Source organism: Eptesicus fuscus, chromosome 10, assembly GCF_027574615.1.
Source record: "Eptesicus fuscus isolate TK198812 chromosome 10, DD_ASM_mEF_20220401, whole genome shotgun sequence".
Lineage (NCBI taxonomy): Eukaryota > Metazoa > Chordata > Mammalia > Chiroptera > Vespertilionidae > Eptesicus > Eptesicus fuscus.
Window position 1 is genome coordinate 21837130 of NC_072482.1, and position 15245 is coordinate 21852374.

The 15245-nt window shown below is 52.5% G+C and overlaps 1 protein-coding gene across 3 annotated transcripts in view; it reads right to left on the reverse strand.

The window, feature by feature from the left end:
- LOC103283920 (patr class I histocompatibility antigen, A-126 alpha chain-like) overlaps positions 1-6401 on the reverse strand; it is a 64092-nt gene extending 57691 nt beyond the window's left edge. The window contains exons 1-8 of one of the 3 annotated variants that reach the window (XM_054722696.1): positions 6281-6399; positions 5748-6017; positions 5247-5522; positions 4381-4656; positions 4145-4261; positions 3676-3708; positions 3495-3542; positions 1782-3341 (exon numbers count right to left, since the gene is read on the reverse strand). In XM_054722696.1, coding sequence (XP_054578671.1) covers positions 3337-3341; positions 3495-3542; positions 3676-3708; positions 4145-4261; positions 4381-4656; positions 5247-5522; positions 5748-6017; positions 6281-6353 — 1098 coding nt within the window. In that variant the 5' untranslated portion in view covers positions 6354-6399 and the 3' untranslated portion in view covers positions 1782-3336. Of the gene's footprint in view, positions 1-1781; positions 3342-3384; positions 3543-3675; positions 3709-4144; positions 4262-4380; positions 4657-5246; positions 5523-5747; positions 6018-6280 lie in introns of those variants that run through there. The other 2 variants (XM_054722693.1, XM_054722697.1) reach the window with 2 other exon arrangements.
- Between the last annotated feature and the right edge of the window lie 8844 nt (positions 6402-15245).

Here is a 15245-nt window from a genome sequence, read left to right on the forward strand (position 1 = left end):
CCTCTCCCTTTCTCTCTGACATCAATAAGATATCCTATCTAATAAAGAAAGAATATGCTAATTGACCATCACTCTGTCACAAAGATGCTGCAACCACAGCTGAGGCCAAGTTCCCATAAGGAGCCTTAATGAGCAATCAGCAGGGATCTGAGGCAACGCCCTCCCCCGCCCCCATAGGGCTTGATAGGGGACCTCAGGCCACACCGCCTACCCAGCAGGGCTTGATAGGAACCTCAAGGTACACCCCCAGTGCTGGGTTGGGGGATCTCAGGCTGCACCCCCCCACCTGGCAGGACTTGGCAGGGGACCTCAAGGTGCGCTTCCCATCCGGTGCTGGGCTAGGGGACCTCAGGCTGCTTCCCCCACCCCAGCACCAGGCTGGGGGACCTCAGGCTGTGCCCCTCACCTGGTGGAGTTTGACAGGGGACCTCAGGCCGTGACCCCCACCCTGACACCAGGCCTGGGGACCTCAGACCGAAACCCCCACCTGGTGGGGCTTAACAGGATACCTCAGGTCATGCCCCCACCCAGCAGGGCTTAACTGGGGACCTCAAGGTGCACTCCCAGTTCTGGGTTGGGGAACTCAGGCCGCACCCCCTGCCCAGCAGGGCTTGATGGGAACCTGAGGCTGTGCCCCCCTGCCGGTGGGGCTTGATGGGGGATATGAGGCTGTGCCCCCCTCCCAGTGCTGGGCCGGGGGACCTGAGGCTGTGCCCCTGCCTGGCGGGCTTGACAAGGGTGGGACTGGCAGAATCTGGATCTAGCCCAATCGGAAGGAGGGCCGGCCATGTCTGGGTCTCATGCGATTTTGAGGCACAAGTGGGTGGGGGGGACTTGACTCTGGGTCCCGTGGTGTGACCCAGACTCTGACAGGAGAAAGGTTTTCATATACATTTTGCTAATTTTCTTTCATCTCTGACACCTCTATTATAGAGAAAGAGCAAATAGCAATATTAAATTATTTCCTCTAATTAATCCCCTTTAAATGTGCACGAATTTCATGAACTGGACCACTAGTGTATGTGTGTGTGTGTGTGTGTGTGTGTGTGTATAAACAAACAAACAAAAATAAACACCCATGGTCCGTGTCCTCCACAGCCACACTTGGGATTGCCTTCCCCTCGGCGTTTTTTCCCAGAACACTTACCCCTTGTCACACAGACGCCTTCCTTGTTTGCTCTGCTTTTTCATTCACTCTGCTTCTTCCCACACAACGTATGTCCCACAGGACAGCAGCTTTTCTGATTTTCCTTCAATGTTCTCCACATGCAGAAACACTGTCACACATGTTACACACAACCAATATTGGTTCATGAATGATCAGTGCAGAGCACCTCCCTGTGCTAGAGACACGTCTTCATTAATGTGGCCTCAGACCACAGCTGTCCGGTGGCAGCTACAGCACAGCAGGCTCTCACATGGACATCCGTGCACCTGCTCTTCCCACAGAGCGGCTCTCCCTGAATCTACAGGAGACTCTGCTTCAGAAATCCCAGGGTTCCCACTGCAGCCAGCGCTAGAGGGCAGGGCAGGGAGAGAGGGTGGGCTAACAGGAGCTTATCTGCGATGACCAATTACATGACCCCTTCTCCCTGCTAATTCCAGAACCTAGTTGCTTGGAGAGTTTAGGAAAAGATGGAAAGAACAATCAATTCCTGGAAGGAGCCAAGAGCAGGATGAGAATGAAAATTCATCTCTTTAGTGCCGGAGCCTGCCGGCATCAGTCGAACAGTACCTGCAAGGGGGGTGAGGATGAGAAATGACAGAGAACAGGATGGGATCGGGAGGATGGAAGCACTTCCCTCTTGCCATCCTGAGTTTATTTTTCTCCACACTTTTATACAGGGTCAGTTACATTCCATACATTACATCATTCCTATAATGTAAGCGTGATTATACCCCTTTGTTTAAGGTTTCCTACTGACCTTTACAAAAAGCTCCTTATCTTGTCTAAGATCCTAACGGCTATACCTATGCATACACCCCCGACGCCACCTAAATTCCTTACCATCATATAGTCTAGCCATGCTTCTTGCTGAAGGGTAATTACGCTTATACATTAACTGTGCTTAAAGGTTAACTAAGCTTTAGGGGGCTGAATGTGTGATTACTAACTATTGTGCTTAGGGGTCTCTAAGCCTAAGAGGGGGGCAGGATGTATGACTAACCTTGGGAACAGGCAGGCCACTTTGTGAAACCTGCCCTCTCAGGACTTTGTCAACTGAGGTCGCTCCCGACACTCCAGACCACGGACTCTTGTGTGCAGGGACCCCTGGGCCTTGTGGGCACAATGACAGACAACTCACCTCTGGCTGATGTTGGACAGGGGACACTCAAAAGAAGAAAGAGACCAACACTCACAACAAGAACACAAACAGGCATAGTCCTCTACACAAACAGAGAAACAACAAGTAAATCCCAGAAGATGAGGGCTGAGGGCAGGACCCAGGCCTGAGCCTAGGCTGACCCGCACACAGGAAGGCCTTGCTGCCCACGGTTTTGGAGATGTTCCTCATGAGGACAGTTTACAAAGCCTGGTGATGTTGGAGTCCCTGTGATGGAAAGTCCTGGTGGGACAAGGTCCTACTGAAGGGAGAAGGACAAAGGAGCAGAGAGGTGACCCAGCTGAAGAGAGACCAGGAACCAACTGGGCACAGCCCTGACCACACTCGGTCCTCACAGCCTCTCCTGTCCCCCCTGCAACAGCCTCAGCACAGCAAACACACAGGACCGGACAAGTTCTCGGTGCTTCCATTTATTTCCTCTCAAATTTTAGGATCTTATCCTTTAATTTTTTAAAAATATGTTTTTATTGATTTTCCGAGAGAGGAAAGAAGAGGGACAGATTGAAACATCAATGATGAGAGAGAATCATCCATAGGCTGCCACTTGCATGACCCGGGTGAGAACTGAGCTGAAATCTGGGCATATGCCCTGAAAGAGAATCCAATCAGCACTTCCTGGTTCCTGGGTGGACACTCAGCCACGGAGGCACACCAGCCGGGCTGTTCTCCTTTAATGAACCCATCACCCCTTCATGGCAAGTAGAGAAGAAGAATGCATATCCAGCCTTATTTCAATCAGGCAGTAAGAAGCTGCAGCTGAGCGCACCAGGAAGTACACACAGGAATGGGGAGGGCCAGCCCCTCCTCTGCTGGACAGGAAGGCTGGGGAGGGGGTGTGGCGGACAGGGGTGGGCCAGCCTCCCACCTCCGCACATTCTGCTGATAGGAACACATATATTCAGAAACCTTTGGTAGAAAGAAATCAGAGGTTCTAGAATCACAAAGTGGAAGCGTGAACAAATCTCCCATCACTCAGTCCCGGACAAGTGCCTCACGCTGTGGAAGAAAATGATGAAGAACAAATGCAGTTCAGTAGCTGTAAGCAGTGACATTCTCAACAGCCCACCGCAGGCTCACTATGTCCCAAAGAATCCCCATCACCCGGTCCTCTCCCTTTTGCCCCAACCCCTGCTGTCGTCAGAGTCTCACCTTTAGAAGCCATGAGAGATACATCAGAGCCCTGGGCACTATCGCTGCCTGGGGTAGAAGAAAACAGGACTGGGTCAGAGCCCCCAGGGAGGAGACTAAGGGAGGAACTATGGGGGTGAGGTCCCCCATGGGATCCAGTCTGTACTATCACATGATCTCAGGGGTCACCCTCCATACTCACTGGCAGCTTGAGAATATCTCCCTCCTTGTCCACCTGTGGGAAGAAAACATCCTGTGAGAAGACAGGGAGGAGGCAGGGCCATGAGGTCCCAAAGGAACTCCTAGTCCTGGAGCCCAGAGAAGTTTCCAGAACTGAGACTACAGACCCAGGGCAGGATCAGGAAACCTGAGGAAACTACACGTGTGGGGTGTGGACCAGCCACCCTCCCGGAGGTCTGTCCTCAGCAGGGACCTTCCACCCTGAGCTGGGAGTGCTGGGCACCAGGCCCCCTCACTAGAATCAGCAAGGTGATGAATCTGTCCCTCATGTTTATCGTGTCTTACTAAAGAGTGAGTGTCAGCAAATAGGGCCCCACACTGGGCAACCACACGTGTGGGGATGGTACTTGCCATTAATGAAGCAGAACACACTTCTACCTGGGCTTTCAACCCCCAGTGAGACAAGATACTCAGCCCCACCCCTTCCCTACCTGAGAGCTTCCTCCTCCTCCTCCACATCAATCCAGCGACCACAGCGACCACAGCTCCAAGGATGACCAGGCCCACAACGAGGCCCAGTAGGGAGATGGTGGCCCAAGGAGACGGCTCTGGGAAGGGAAGGGGAGGTGAGGGCCCTGACCCCCAGGCCTCAGCCCCGACCCCACTGAAGTCCTCCACAGGCCCCTGCTTCCCTGAGACCAGGCTCTGTGCCCACGCCCCTCCTCACCCCATCTCAGGGTCAGGGGCTCGGGCAGCCCCTCGTGCTGCACATGGCACGTGTATCTCTGCTCCTCTCCACGGGGCACCACCAGGGCCGCCCACTTCTGGAAGGTCCCATCCCCCGCGGGCCGGGTCTCCACAAGCTCCATGTCCTGGGTCTGCTCCTCCCCATCACGCTGCCAGGTCAGGCTGATGTCCGCAGGGTAGAAGCCCCGGGCCCAGCACCTCAGGGTGACCTCGCGGTCAGAGATGGGGTGGTGGGTCACGTGTGTCTTTGGAGGGTCTGAGGAGAAGGGTGAGGAAATTCAGGAACGTGGCATTGTCAGGGGACCCTCCAGCAGCCCTCATGTGACCACCTGAGAGTGGACAGGACACTTGGGGAGAGCACGGGAGCACACAAGCAGCCACCAGCCTGGACACAGCATCTGGGGATGATCTCTAGTCTTTAGAAAGTTCTAGTCAGAGGGACACAGCCCAGGGTGGGAGGCAGGCCTTCGGGGGAGAAACGGATTTCTGGTCCTGTCCTGGGTAGAGGCCAAATGACTCAGAAAAGTCCCTGTCAGACCTCAAATACACTGGGTGAGGGGAGGGAACAGGGCCTGAGAGAGCAAGTCCCCCATGGGTCCCAGAGCCACTGCAGGGTCAATGGGAACCGCTGACCAGTTATTTCAGGCTTGGCCTCCCCTCTAATTGTCCCTCAGTTCTGCACCCCTAATTGTCCCTGAGAGAAGGGTGGGCGTCACTGGATCGGAAAAGCCAGCGGACTCAGTCTCCTGGCCCCAAGGAGGGGTGTTCTGACACTGATCCTGTGTCCTGTCTCCTTGGTGAGCCCCAGCCCCAGGGGGGATGAGGGAGGCCCCTGGACCCTGGTACCTGCGCGCTGCAGCTCCTCCTTCCCTTTCTCCAGGAATCTGCGCAGCCACTCCAGGCAGTCCTCCTCCAGGAGGTTCCTTAATCGCTCAGCCACACCGGCCGCCTCCCACTTGCGCTGGGTGATCTGAGCTGCGGTGTCGGCCGCGGTCCAGGAGCGCAGGTCCTCGTTCAGGGCGATGTAGTCGGTGCCATCGTAGGCGGACTGGAAATAACCGCGGAGGAGGCGCCCGTCCGGCCCCATGTCACAGCCCCACATCCCCTGGAGCGTGTGAGACCCTGACCCGCCCCGAGGTCAGTGTCGCCCACTGAGCCCCGTCCCCCCCACCCGCGGGGATTAAACAGAAACTGAAAGTAAAACCGGGTCCAAGTCCCCGCGGGCTCCTCCCGGGTGTGTGTAGGGGGGGGGGGGGGTGTTGGGGTGAAACTCTCACTGGGACACTCGGGGCGACCCCGGCCGGTCCGTGGGGATGGGGGTCGGGACCGCCCGGCCCGTGGGCTCACCGTCCTCGCTCTGGTTGTAGTAGCCGCGCAGGTTGTGCAGGCTCACTCGGAAAATCTGTGCGTCTCTCTTGGCGGTCCGCGTGCTCAGGTCCCAATAGCCCGGCTCCTCCCGCTCCATCCAGGGCGCCCGCGGCTCCGCCCTCTGACTCTCCGAGTCGCTGTCGAACCGCTCGAGCTGCGTGTCGTCCAAGTAGCCGACTTCCAGGTACCGGGCCTCCCCGCCGCCGGGCCGGGACACGGCGGTGTAGAAATACCTCAGGGAGTGGGGGCCTGGGGGCCGGAGCGGAGGGCTGACACCGCGACCCTCCTCCCGGCGTGGGTTCGGGGTCCGGGGCCGGAGGGGCAGGAGAGGAGAAGGGGCCCCGGAGACAAAACAGGGGCAGCAGGAGGGAGAAGAGAGGGGTCAGGACGGGTGGGGTCTGGGGTGTGGGCGGGGGTGGGTGTGTGGAGACGCCCTTTCCCGGGTCCTGCGCCCCCGCCGGTCCCCTCGCTCCTCCTCCCCAGAGGCCATTCCCTCTGGACCCCGCACTCACCCGCCCAGGTCTCGGTCAGGGCCAGGGCCCCCCAGAGCAGCAGGAGGGGTGTTGGGGACCCCATGAGCAGCATCCTCCAGGTCTGGGGAGTCTGTGAGTCCTCAGAGACTTATAACTGGGGACAGAGGTGACCCTGATTGGCTTCTCTAGCCCCTGACACCCAATGGGAGTGAGAACTGGGGACCCGTCACGAGTATCCAGGAAGGAGAGCCCCACACAGGTTGTGAGAGGGAGAAGTGAAACTGCAGGGAGGTGGGGACTCCCCAACACAGAGCTTCCTGCTTCAGCCTCCGCCCTGGGGCTGGGACCCAGAGACCAGGCCTGGGACCTGGGACGTTGCCCTGACCCCTCCCCCTGCACGGAGAGCTCCTGTCACACCGTCTCCCTCAGTCCTGCCCAGGGGTGTGTGAGAACCAGGGAGACACCCCAGGCTGGGACCAGCCCTTTCCTCCCCTTCTCCTCCTGGAACCCCTCTCCCTGGAATGGACTCTGCCTCCACCCTCACCTCTGCCCTGGACACTTCTAGAGGGAAACTCACCCTGGGAACTTGATGCCAGAGAGTGAGCTCCCTGTGAAAGGAGGCGGAGGGACAGGGTTTCCTCTGTAATCCTGGAGGAGTTGGGCCTGAAAAGACCAGTGAAGGGCTGGGAGGGGGTGGGGGGTGTTGAACGTCAGGAAGCTAATCTGTAAAATGAGTGATTTCAGAGGCTTCATATGCAAAGTGTACAAACAGCCCTGCAGCCAGAGTTACAAAGCTCCTCAGTTCTCCTTCCCACACAGTATGTGTGTGACTGGGGACTTGCATTGTGAAGTGACCTGTGTTCCCCAGCCCTGAGTTTGTCCCTGTGAGTCCCCCACACCCACCTACAATTTGACACTTGTTACTGCCTTAAAATTAATAACTGCTGGTCATCAAGTTGCATCATAAAAAGTGAAAAGGGAAGACACAGAGTAGGAGGACAGATGTGGCACACATATCCTCAACCAAAGGCTAATTCACAGAATATACGAAAATTGCTCAAATCCATGAGTGCAAGACAGACTACTTAATATCTCTAATGCTTCCAATTTGCCAGAAGGCAGGGGAGCACTGGGGTACACAGTTCATACCATAAAGTAATAGGGAGAGAGCCACCTCCCAGGGCACAGAGCACTCCTAGACAGATAACTTTGAGAGATGTATGCTTAGTGCACCAGCATACATGTAGAAGAGCACTTACATCAGCATTGTTTATCATTTCCACACCCTGAAAAGAAACCAAGTGACCACGACAAGGGGAAGGAATAATATAAAGTGTGAGTCACTTATTCAATGTTATGTTACACAACAACACAGACTAGCACTTCAGATCCATATAATGACTTGTCAAGCATACTGCTGAGCGAAAACACAGCCTCAAGCCCTAGCTGGTTTGTCTCAGTGGATACAGCGTCGGCCTGCAGAAGGGTCCCAGGTTTGATTCTGATCAAGGGCACATGCCCGGGTTGTGGGATCGATCCCCAGTAGGGAGCATGCAGGAGGCAGCAGATCAATGATTCTCTCTCATCATTGAGGTTTCTATCTCTCTCCCTCTCCCTTCTTCTCTTAAATCAATAGAAATATATTTAATAAATAAAACAGCCTCAAAAGTGTGTATGTAGCATGCTTTTATTTGTATGAAATATTCAAAATTTACGTAAAACTCAAGATAATCCGTATTGCTTGGAGACGCACCCATCAAGGTAAAAAGTAGAGAAAAGCTTGCACATGACGACTAGGAAATCAGGTGGGCAGGAGGCCTTTACTCTGGGAGGGCTGTGGTGCTAGGACACTGTGACCCGCAGACAGGAGGCCAGCTCCTCCAGGCTGTCCCCTGCTCCTTGTCTAGCCTGTCTTCCCAGCTGCCGGTCTGACCGACCAACAGCAGCCGGCCCCTGGCTGAAGCCCACAGGACTGGGAGCCGATGGTGGTGAAAGTTGCCACAGTCGCATCTCAGCAGCCAGCACAAGCAGTTCCTCACATGCCCCCACAGGCGTGGGCCCAGCCGGTGCTGTAGCCCGTGGGTGGCTGTCTCTCTGGTCCTCCAGCTCTACATCCACACCTTCCTCACCTCCCAACTCCCCTCCCATTCTGTCAGCTCTCAGGTCAGTAGTACCCCCACATCCCTGTAAGGCTTGTAATGGCTGTTTTCCTGTTTGAACTCTGATGGAGACTTGCCACTTTAGGTTTGACTTTGGATAAGAAAAACAAACAAACAAACAACTTGATTAAGTGCTTAGGGATGAAGAGATCTGCTACCATTTACTAGAGTCTCCAACGCTTTAAGACAGACAGCTGTGTCTACTGTGGAGGAAAGCATGAACTTGGCCATCAGACAAACTGGCTTCATCAATTAATAGCCATGTCATCCTTCTTTATTCTTATTTATTCTCTCCGAGCCTCATTGCCTCTCTATAAAGTGTGAAATTGATCATGTCTTCCTCATATGATTGTTTTAGGATTAAGTAACATAATTCATTTAGTATTTAGATGGTGCCTGGCACAACGTTGAAAACAAAAACTGCTATCACATTTCTTTTTTCAGATTTGAAAGTTTCTGGGCATATTACAGAAAATAATTTAAAAACATGTGCTTAACCTCTGAATGCTAGATAAAAATATTATTAGGAGATCTTTCAAAATGAAGAGTTAAAAGTGATAAGGAATTCCTGGCCAGTTTGTTGGAGCATTGTCCCATGCACCAAAAGGCTGCAGGTTTGTTTCCTGGTTAGGCACATGCCTGGGTTGCAGGTTCCCTCCCTGGTTGGGGCTTGTACCGGATCAAAGTTTCTCTCTCACGTGGATGTTTCTCTCTCTCTCCATCTGTCTCAAAAATCAATAAAAACATACCCTTGGGTGAGGATTAAAAAGAAAACCACTGAGAGGGGACTGAGGAAAACCCACGCACGCAGACAGACAGAGTGAAAACGCAGAGCAAACTGAGCACCGAAGCCACTGGCTGCTCCAAAGGCATCCGCTGGGACCTGGACATTTGATTGAATAGCACGCTGGGAGGCTGGGCTCCATGGAGGACAGGGTACAAACAGGCAGGTGAGTGTTTGGGTGCCCCCATTGAAGCCAGAGTCCCAAAGGGATGCCCCACCGAGAGGAAAAGTAGGGCACCTTGCTGGTCTCTACCTTTCCTCTAAATAAAATGAGAAACAACAAAATAACTCCTTAAGAGTGTGTAATAGAAGCCATCTCCCACACCAGTTTGCAGCTCAAACTCACCCTATCTGCATGGCCCCCAAATCCCAAGCCAAGAAGTTGAAGTCGCACCAGGCTGGTAGTAGCCCATCCCCCATGTACCCACCGAGGCAAACATAAACCCTTTTAGAGAAACCACCAACAACCCAGGCGTCAGAGCATTCCTACAAATGACGTTCCAAAAACTCCGAAGTCACAATCCAAATAATTATTTTTAAAAATAAAAAGGAAACCAGGCCCAACAAGTAAGAGCTAGCTGAGATAACCTGCTGAGGAGTCAGGCCTACAGAGGTTTCAGAAATTGAAGTTAGTGTTTCTAGAACATGCATGTTTTACATTTTTGAAGAAAGAAATTAGCAAATCAGAATTATGCCTAAAGAAGAGACCATCCACTGACATGGTAGATTTAAACAGAAGCGTATTGCACACCCACTCACTGAACACACATGAAACAATGAAAATCATATTCAGTGAATGCTTTGAGCAGCAGGGTGGGTCAGGCAGAGCACTGGTGTACTGGAAGGGGCTGAAGAACTACACAGACTGCACTCCTGAGAGACAAATAAATAGGAAATATCACAGACAGGTTAACAAAACAAAATGCAAAGATCCAACATTGAAGTTCCAGAAGGAGGAAAAGGGAATGAGGTAGAAGGTATTCGCGAAGAATTTTCCAAAAGTGACCTGATCTGATGTGATATTACAGGGATTCTGGAAGCCCCATGAGCCTCAAATCCTACCTAATAAAAGAGTAATATGCAAATTGACCGTACCTTTGCTACACCCACCAGCCACGCCCACCAGCCAGCCAATCAGAGCGAGTATGCAAATAAACCCAACCAAAATGGCTACAGCCACAGAGAGCAAGGTTTCCCAGGTAACGGAGGAAGCCAAGCTTTCCACCTGCCCTTGCTGGCCTAAGCCTCCACTCAAGCTACAAAGTTTCAATTATAGAAGGTAAACAAATCCAAACAGAAATGGTGCCAGCCACTGAACTGGAGAGAGCAGGCCAGTGTTACCCCAGGCAACGGAGGAGGCCAAGCTTTCCACCTGCCCTGGCCAGCCCAGGCCTCCGCTTAAAGCTACAAAGTTTCAATTATAGAAGGTGAATTTACCCCAACAGAAATGGCTGCCTGCCAGAGCAGGAGGCTTGGCTCCACTCCAGGCTACAAAGTTTCAATTGTAGAAGGTAAATAAATTCCAGATACCAGAGCCTCCGCTTGGGTCACCGGGGAGTGTGGCTGGCCTGCAAACCAACACAGGCCCCTCGCTCAGGCCGCCCCACACCCCAAGGGAACCTCCATCCTGATCCAGGACACCCTTCAGGGCAAACCAGCTGGCCCCCACCCATGCACCAGGCCTCTATCCTATCTAATAAAAGAGTAATATGCAGATTGACCATCACTCTAATACACAATATGGCTGCCCCCATGTGGTCAAAGATCCTGCCCCCATGTGGACACAAGATGGCCACCACAAGATGGCCAGCAGGGGAGGACATTTGGGAGGCACCAGGCCTGCAAGGGAGGGCAGTTGGAGGCAATCAACCCTGCAGGGGAGGGCAGTTAGGGGTGACCAGGCCAGCAGAGGAGGGAAGTTGGGGGCAAACAGGCTGGCAGGAGAGCAGATAGGCATCAATCAGGCTGGCAGCGGAGTGGTTAGGGGGTGATCAGGCTGGCAGGCAGAAGCGGTTAGGGGCAATCAGGAAGGCAGGCAGGCGAGCAGTTGGGAGCCAGCAGTCGGACATCCCTCGAGGGGTCCCAGATTGGAGAGGGTGCAGGCTGGGCTGAGGGACATGCCCCCCTCCGTGCACGAATTTCATGCACCAGGCCTCTAGTAAAATAAATAAAAAGAAATCCTCACCAAGACACATCATAATAAAATTTCACATTATCAAACATAAAGAGTCGCTCTTAAAAATAGCAAGAGAAAAGACAGATTACCTGCAAAGAACTACACAGACTGAGAACAACTGCTCCACATCGTGATTCCTTGGAAGAAACAGTTCCCACAGACCAGCCAGCCGCCCTCATTGTTCTCTGGGGACTGACCAGACCGGCCTGCAGTGAGCCTCTGCACACACCACAGGGATGAGATGCAAGTGGCTTATCTCAGGTGAGCGAGATCATGTCCAGCTGGATGTCTTCCCAGAAGTCTGACCTAAAGGATTCTACCATCCCAATCCCTTGCCCTCTGGTTTTCCCTTAGGCTTGGCCAATGAGGACCCCAAAGGGACCTGGAGGGAGGGAGGGAAGAGAGTAAGGTCAGCATTGATAGAGTCACAGGCTACATAATGATGAATCTGTCAATCAGGGACCACATATACAAAGGAGGTCCCATAGCTTACAATGGAGCTGAAACATTCCTATTGCCTAGGGACGTTGTAGCTGCCATCGGGTCATAGGACCACATGTTACTCATGTGTTTGGGGGCGTGGGGGGGATGCTGGTGGAAACAACCTCCTGTGCTGCCAGAGGAATTAAAGTATGGTACATGCCATTACATACAGTACAAGATACTTGATAATGAATGACTATACTACTGGTTTATGTATTTACTGCACTACATATTTCATTGTTATTTTACTAAAATTACTTTTATTGTTGAAAGTATTACAGATGTTCCCCTTGTTTTCTTTTCCAATTGACCTCCTCTACCCAGAACCCACCCCTCCCAGGCCTTCACCACTCTATTGTCTGAGTCCATGGGCTATGCATATATGCATATAAGTTCCCCGATAATCACTCCCCATCATCCCCCCACCCCCACCTTCCCACTGTCACTGTTATTTTAGAGTCTACTCTTTCTACTTATGAAAAAACGTTTGCTGTAGAATGTTATGCAGGCAGCAGCCTCATACGTCTCATGGCTATTGTCTCCCTTGATGGCATCATTCTCTCTTGTGCTTGATTTAATCCTGTGCTGTTTTGTGTAGTGACATGTTGTACAGTATGTAGCCTAGGAGCCGTAGGCTCCACCATACGGCCTAGGTGTGCAGTTGCTTTACCATCTCGGTTTGTGTAAGTGCCCTCTGCGATGTGGAGGAAACTGACAAGCGACATGTTTCTCCGGACGGTGTTCCCCTGGGCTCCCTGTGGGGTCCCCTGGGGCTGGCTGCACCCTGAGGTGCCAGTTCCTCACAAGGAGGCCTTCTCTCCAGGACTCTCTCCTGCAGCGTCCCCATTACTGCTTCCTCCCTCTGTCCCAGATTCAGGGGCAGTAACTGCTCTGCTGCTAAAGCTCTGGGTTACTTCCTGCGTGCTCTCTGCTGGGTCCCTACACCTCCCCCACACACTAGTAAAGAATCCCTCTGTGAATTACCCTAACTTGGGCACCCCACCTGCTTCCTGTGGGGACCCTGCCCCAAACTCTTTCCAGCTTGTCCAGGGCTCTGTGGAAACTCTCAGAGAGCAAGAGCACACATCTGCTTGCTTTAATTCTCTTACCAAGTGCTGTGCTCAGGGAAGAGATGTCCGGTAAAGGATGGGGTAGTCCCAGTGTGAAACAACCCTATGTCTATGGTTCCCTTAGGTTTGCTGCATGACCTTGGGGCAAGTGTGAGGAATGACTGGGAGTGTTTCACGGGACCCAGGGAGGCCAGTGTGGCCCTGAGCAGCTAACTTTATATTCCTCAAGGGGACATGTGCCATGTGCCTATGAGGGAAACCACTTTTACAAACGACCTCAAATTCCCTTCTCTCCTCATCTCTACCGGAGCCTGCTGTCATGTTCATGCAGGAAGTCTCATTACTCAAAGTTGTTCAAAGCAAATGTCACCTTTTCCCTTTAGTTTCTACTCTTCTCCTGGTGAAATTGCAAAGGTACCTGCTGTAAGGACAGGAAAAAGGCCTTCTTTTTCTTTGAGGTGGCCTTCCACAACTTATGAGAAGCACCTGGTAATTAAACCCAAAGTTTTTAGCTCCTCTGATTCAAACAGCTCAGCAGGACCAAGATAAGCTACTCTCCAGGCTACATTCTTGCACACCCCTCCTCCATCTACCTACTGTTTTCACAACTCGGAAAATTAGCACCAAGGAGTCTCTAGTTAGAAAATTCCCTTCCTATGTCCCCTTCAAACAAGCCTCACTTGAACTCTTCATAACCTTTGCTCTAAGCTGTAGAGGCTTGGGGCAAAATACTGATGAGACACCCACTTAGGACATCTGCCAGACTGTCTGCTGGGAAGCAAACAAAATGTAACTTTTCCAAGACAACCCCAGATATCTGCTCATCCTCAATAGAATTCCCCTCCCTTCACTGTCGCTTAGCAAAAAGCCTCTGCTTTATTTCCTGCCTGTATTGACTAGCAATACACAGGCCCTTTCCTCCCTTGGAAAAGAAACTAAAGTTCCTCCCGCCTCTCTCTCTTCTCTCAGTTGTGAGTTCTTCCACAGCCCACATCACTGGCCAAACCCTCACACCTTCCTCAGTGGATACTTTATTCTCTGTCTGTTCCATGAGGAGCTCCAGACCCTCACTGCTTCAGCTGCCCCAACAAGGAGCTCCCAGCATCCAGGGCTGGAGCTGCGGCTCTGCCCCGCCCTCTAGTGGCAGAGACGTGCCAGAGCAGCGGCTGCTCTGCCTTTCAGCTGCAGAGGCTCCCAGTGAGGAAAGGCTCAGCCCTGGGGATTTCTCAGTAGGGCTCTGCTAGACTTCTTGCTTGATGCAGCTTTCTTGCCAGAAGAGGACAACTTTAATGGACAGCAGCCGTCTTGGGCCCTAGTTTAAGTCAATGTAGCACATCCTGCTGCACAGAACACGCCACTTTGGAGTAACAGTTATGGGACCGGCCCCTTGCCATGAGCCTCCCCTTCAGCACACTGGAGGAGGGATTGCTGGGTATGGGAGAGGTGTGGCAGGGCCAGATCCCCATCTTCACCACCGCCTCTGTCTCCATCCTCCTCTCACACTGTGTCCTGATGGGAAATGTATCAGTCAGAGAAGGAGAAAGAACGAGAGAGAGAGAGAGAGAGAGAGAGAGAGAGAGAGAGAGGAATTCAACCTTCCTCGGCCTTTCTGCTCTATTCAGACTCTCAGCGGGTTGGATGGTGCCCACCCACCCGGGCAGGGCCATCTGCTTTGCCCAGTCCACCAAGCCAAATGCTTATCTCTCCTGGAAACATCGTCACAGACACCCAGAAAGAGCGTTTCACCAGATTACTTGGGCGTCCCATGGCCCAGCCAAGTTGGCATACCAAGTTAACCAGCACAGGGGAACGTTATTTGAAAGACTAAGTAACATGACAAAGGCAAGTGTGTTAGCCTAATAATGAGAGGAGGTAACTGGTAGCAAAAGAAAGTCTTGCAGATGCTCTAAGATGAAGAATTCCCAATTGCTGTCACCACATGTTCCCTAGAAGAAAGCACAGCGGCTCTGCCTCCCACAGTCCAGGATGAAGCCAGAGGGAACTTGGGAGGCTGAGCATCTCCCCCTGCTGTTCAGAGGCGAGGCTGGGACCCCCCAGGGGAGGGCAGAGCAGTGCACAGAGCATCCTGAGGGAGGACCTGACCGATGTCCAGCTGAGGGGGAGCTCTAGAAATGAAACAGTGACTCATGAGAACAGTAAAAATACATATTGTGCAGCATCCCCAACCCCCTTTTAATGTCATACTATTTGTGATAATAGATTTTTCCTACAAAACACTCCAGGTATTGAAGGTGAAAGGCAAAGCTACATAGAAGTTTCAATACATTCCTGGGGCTCAAGAGAAGAAAGTGCTGATGCCCATATTCTAAAG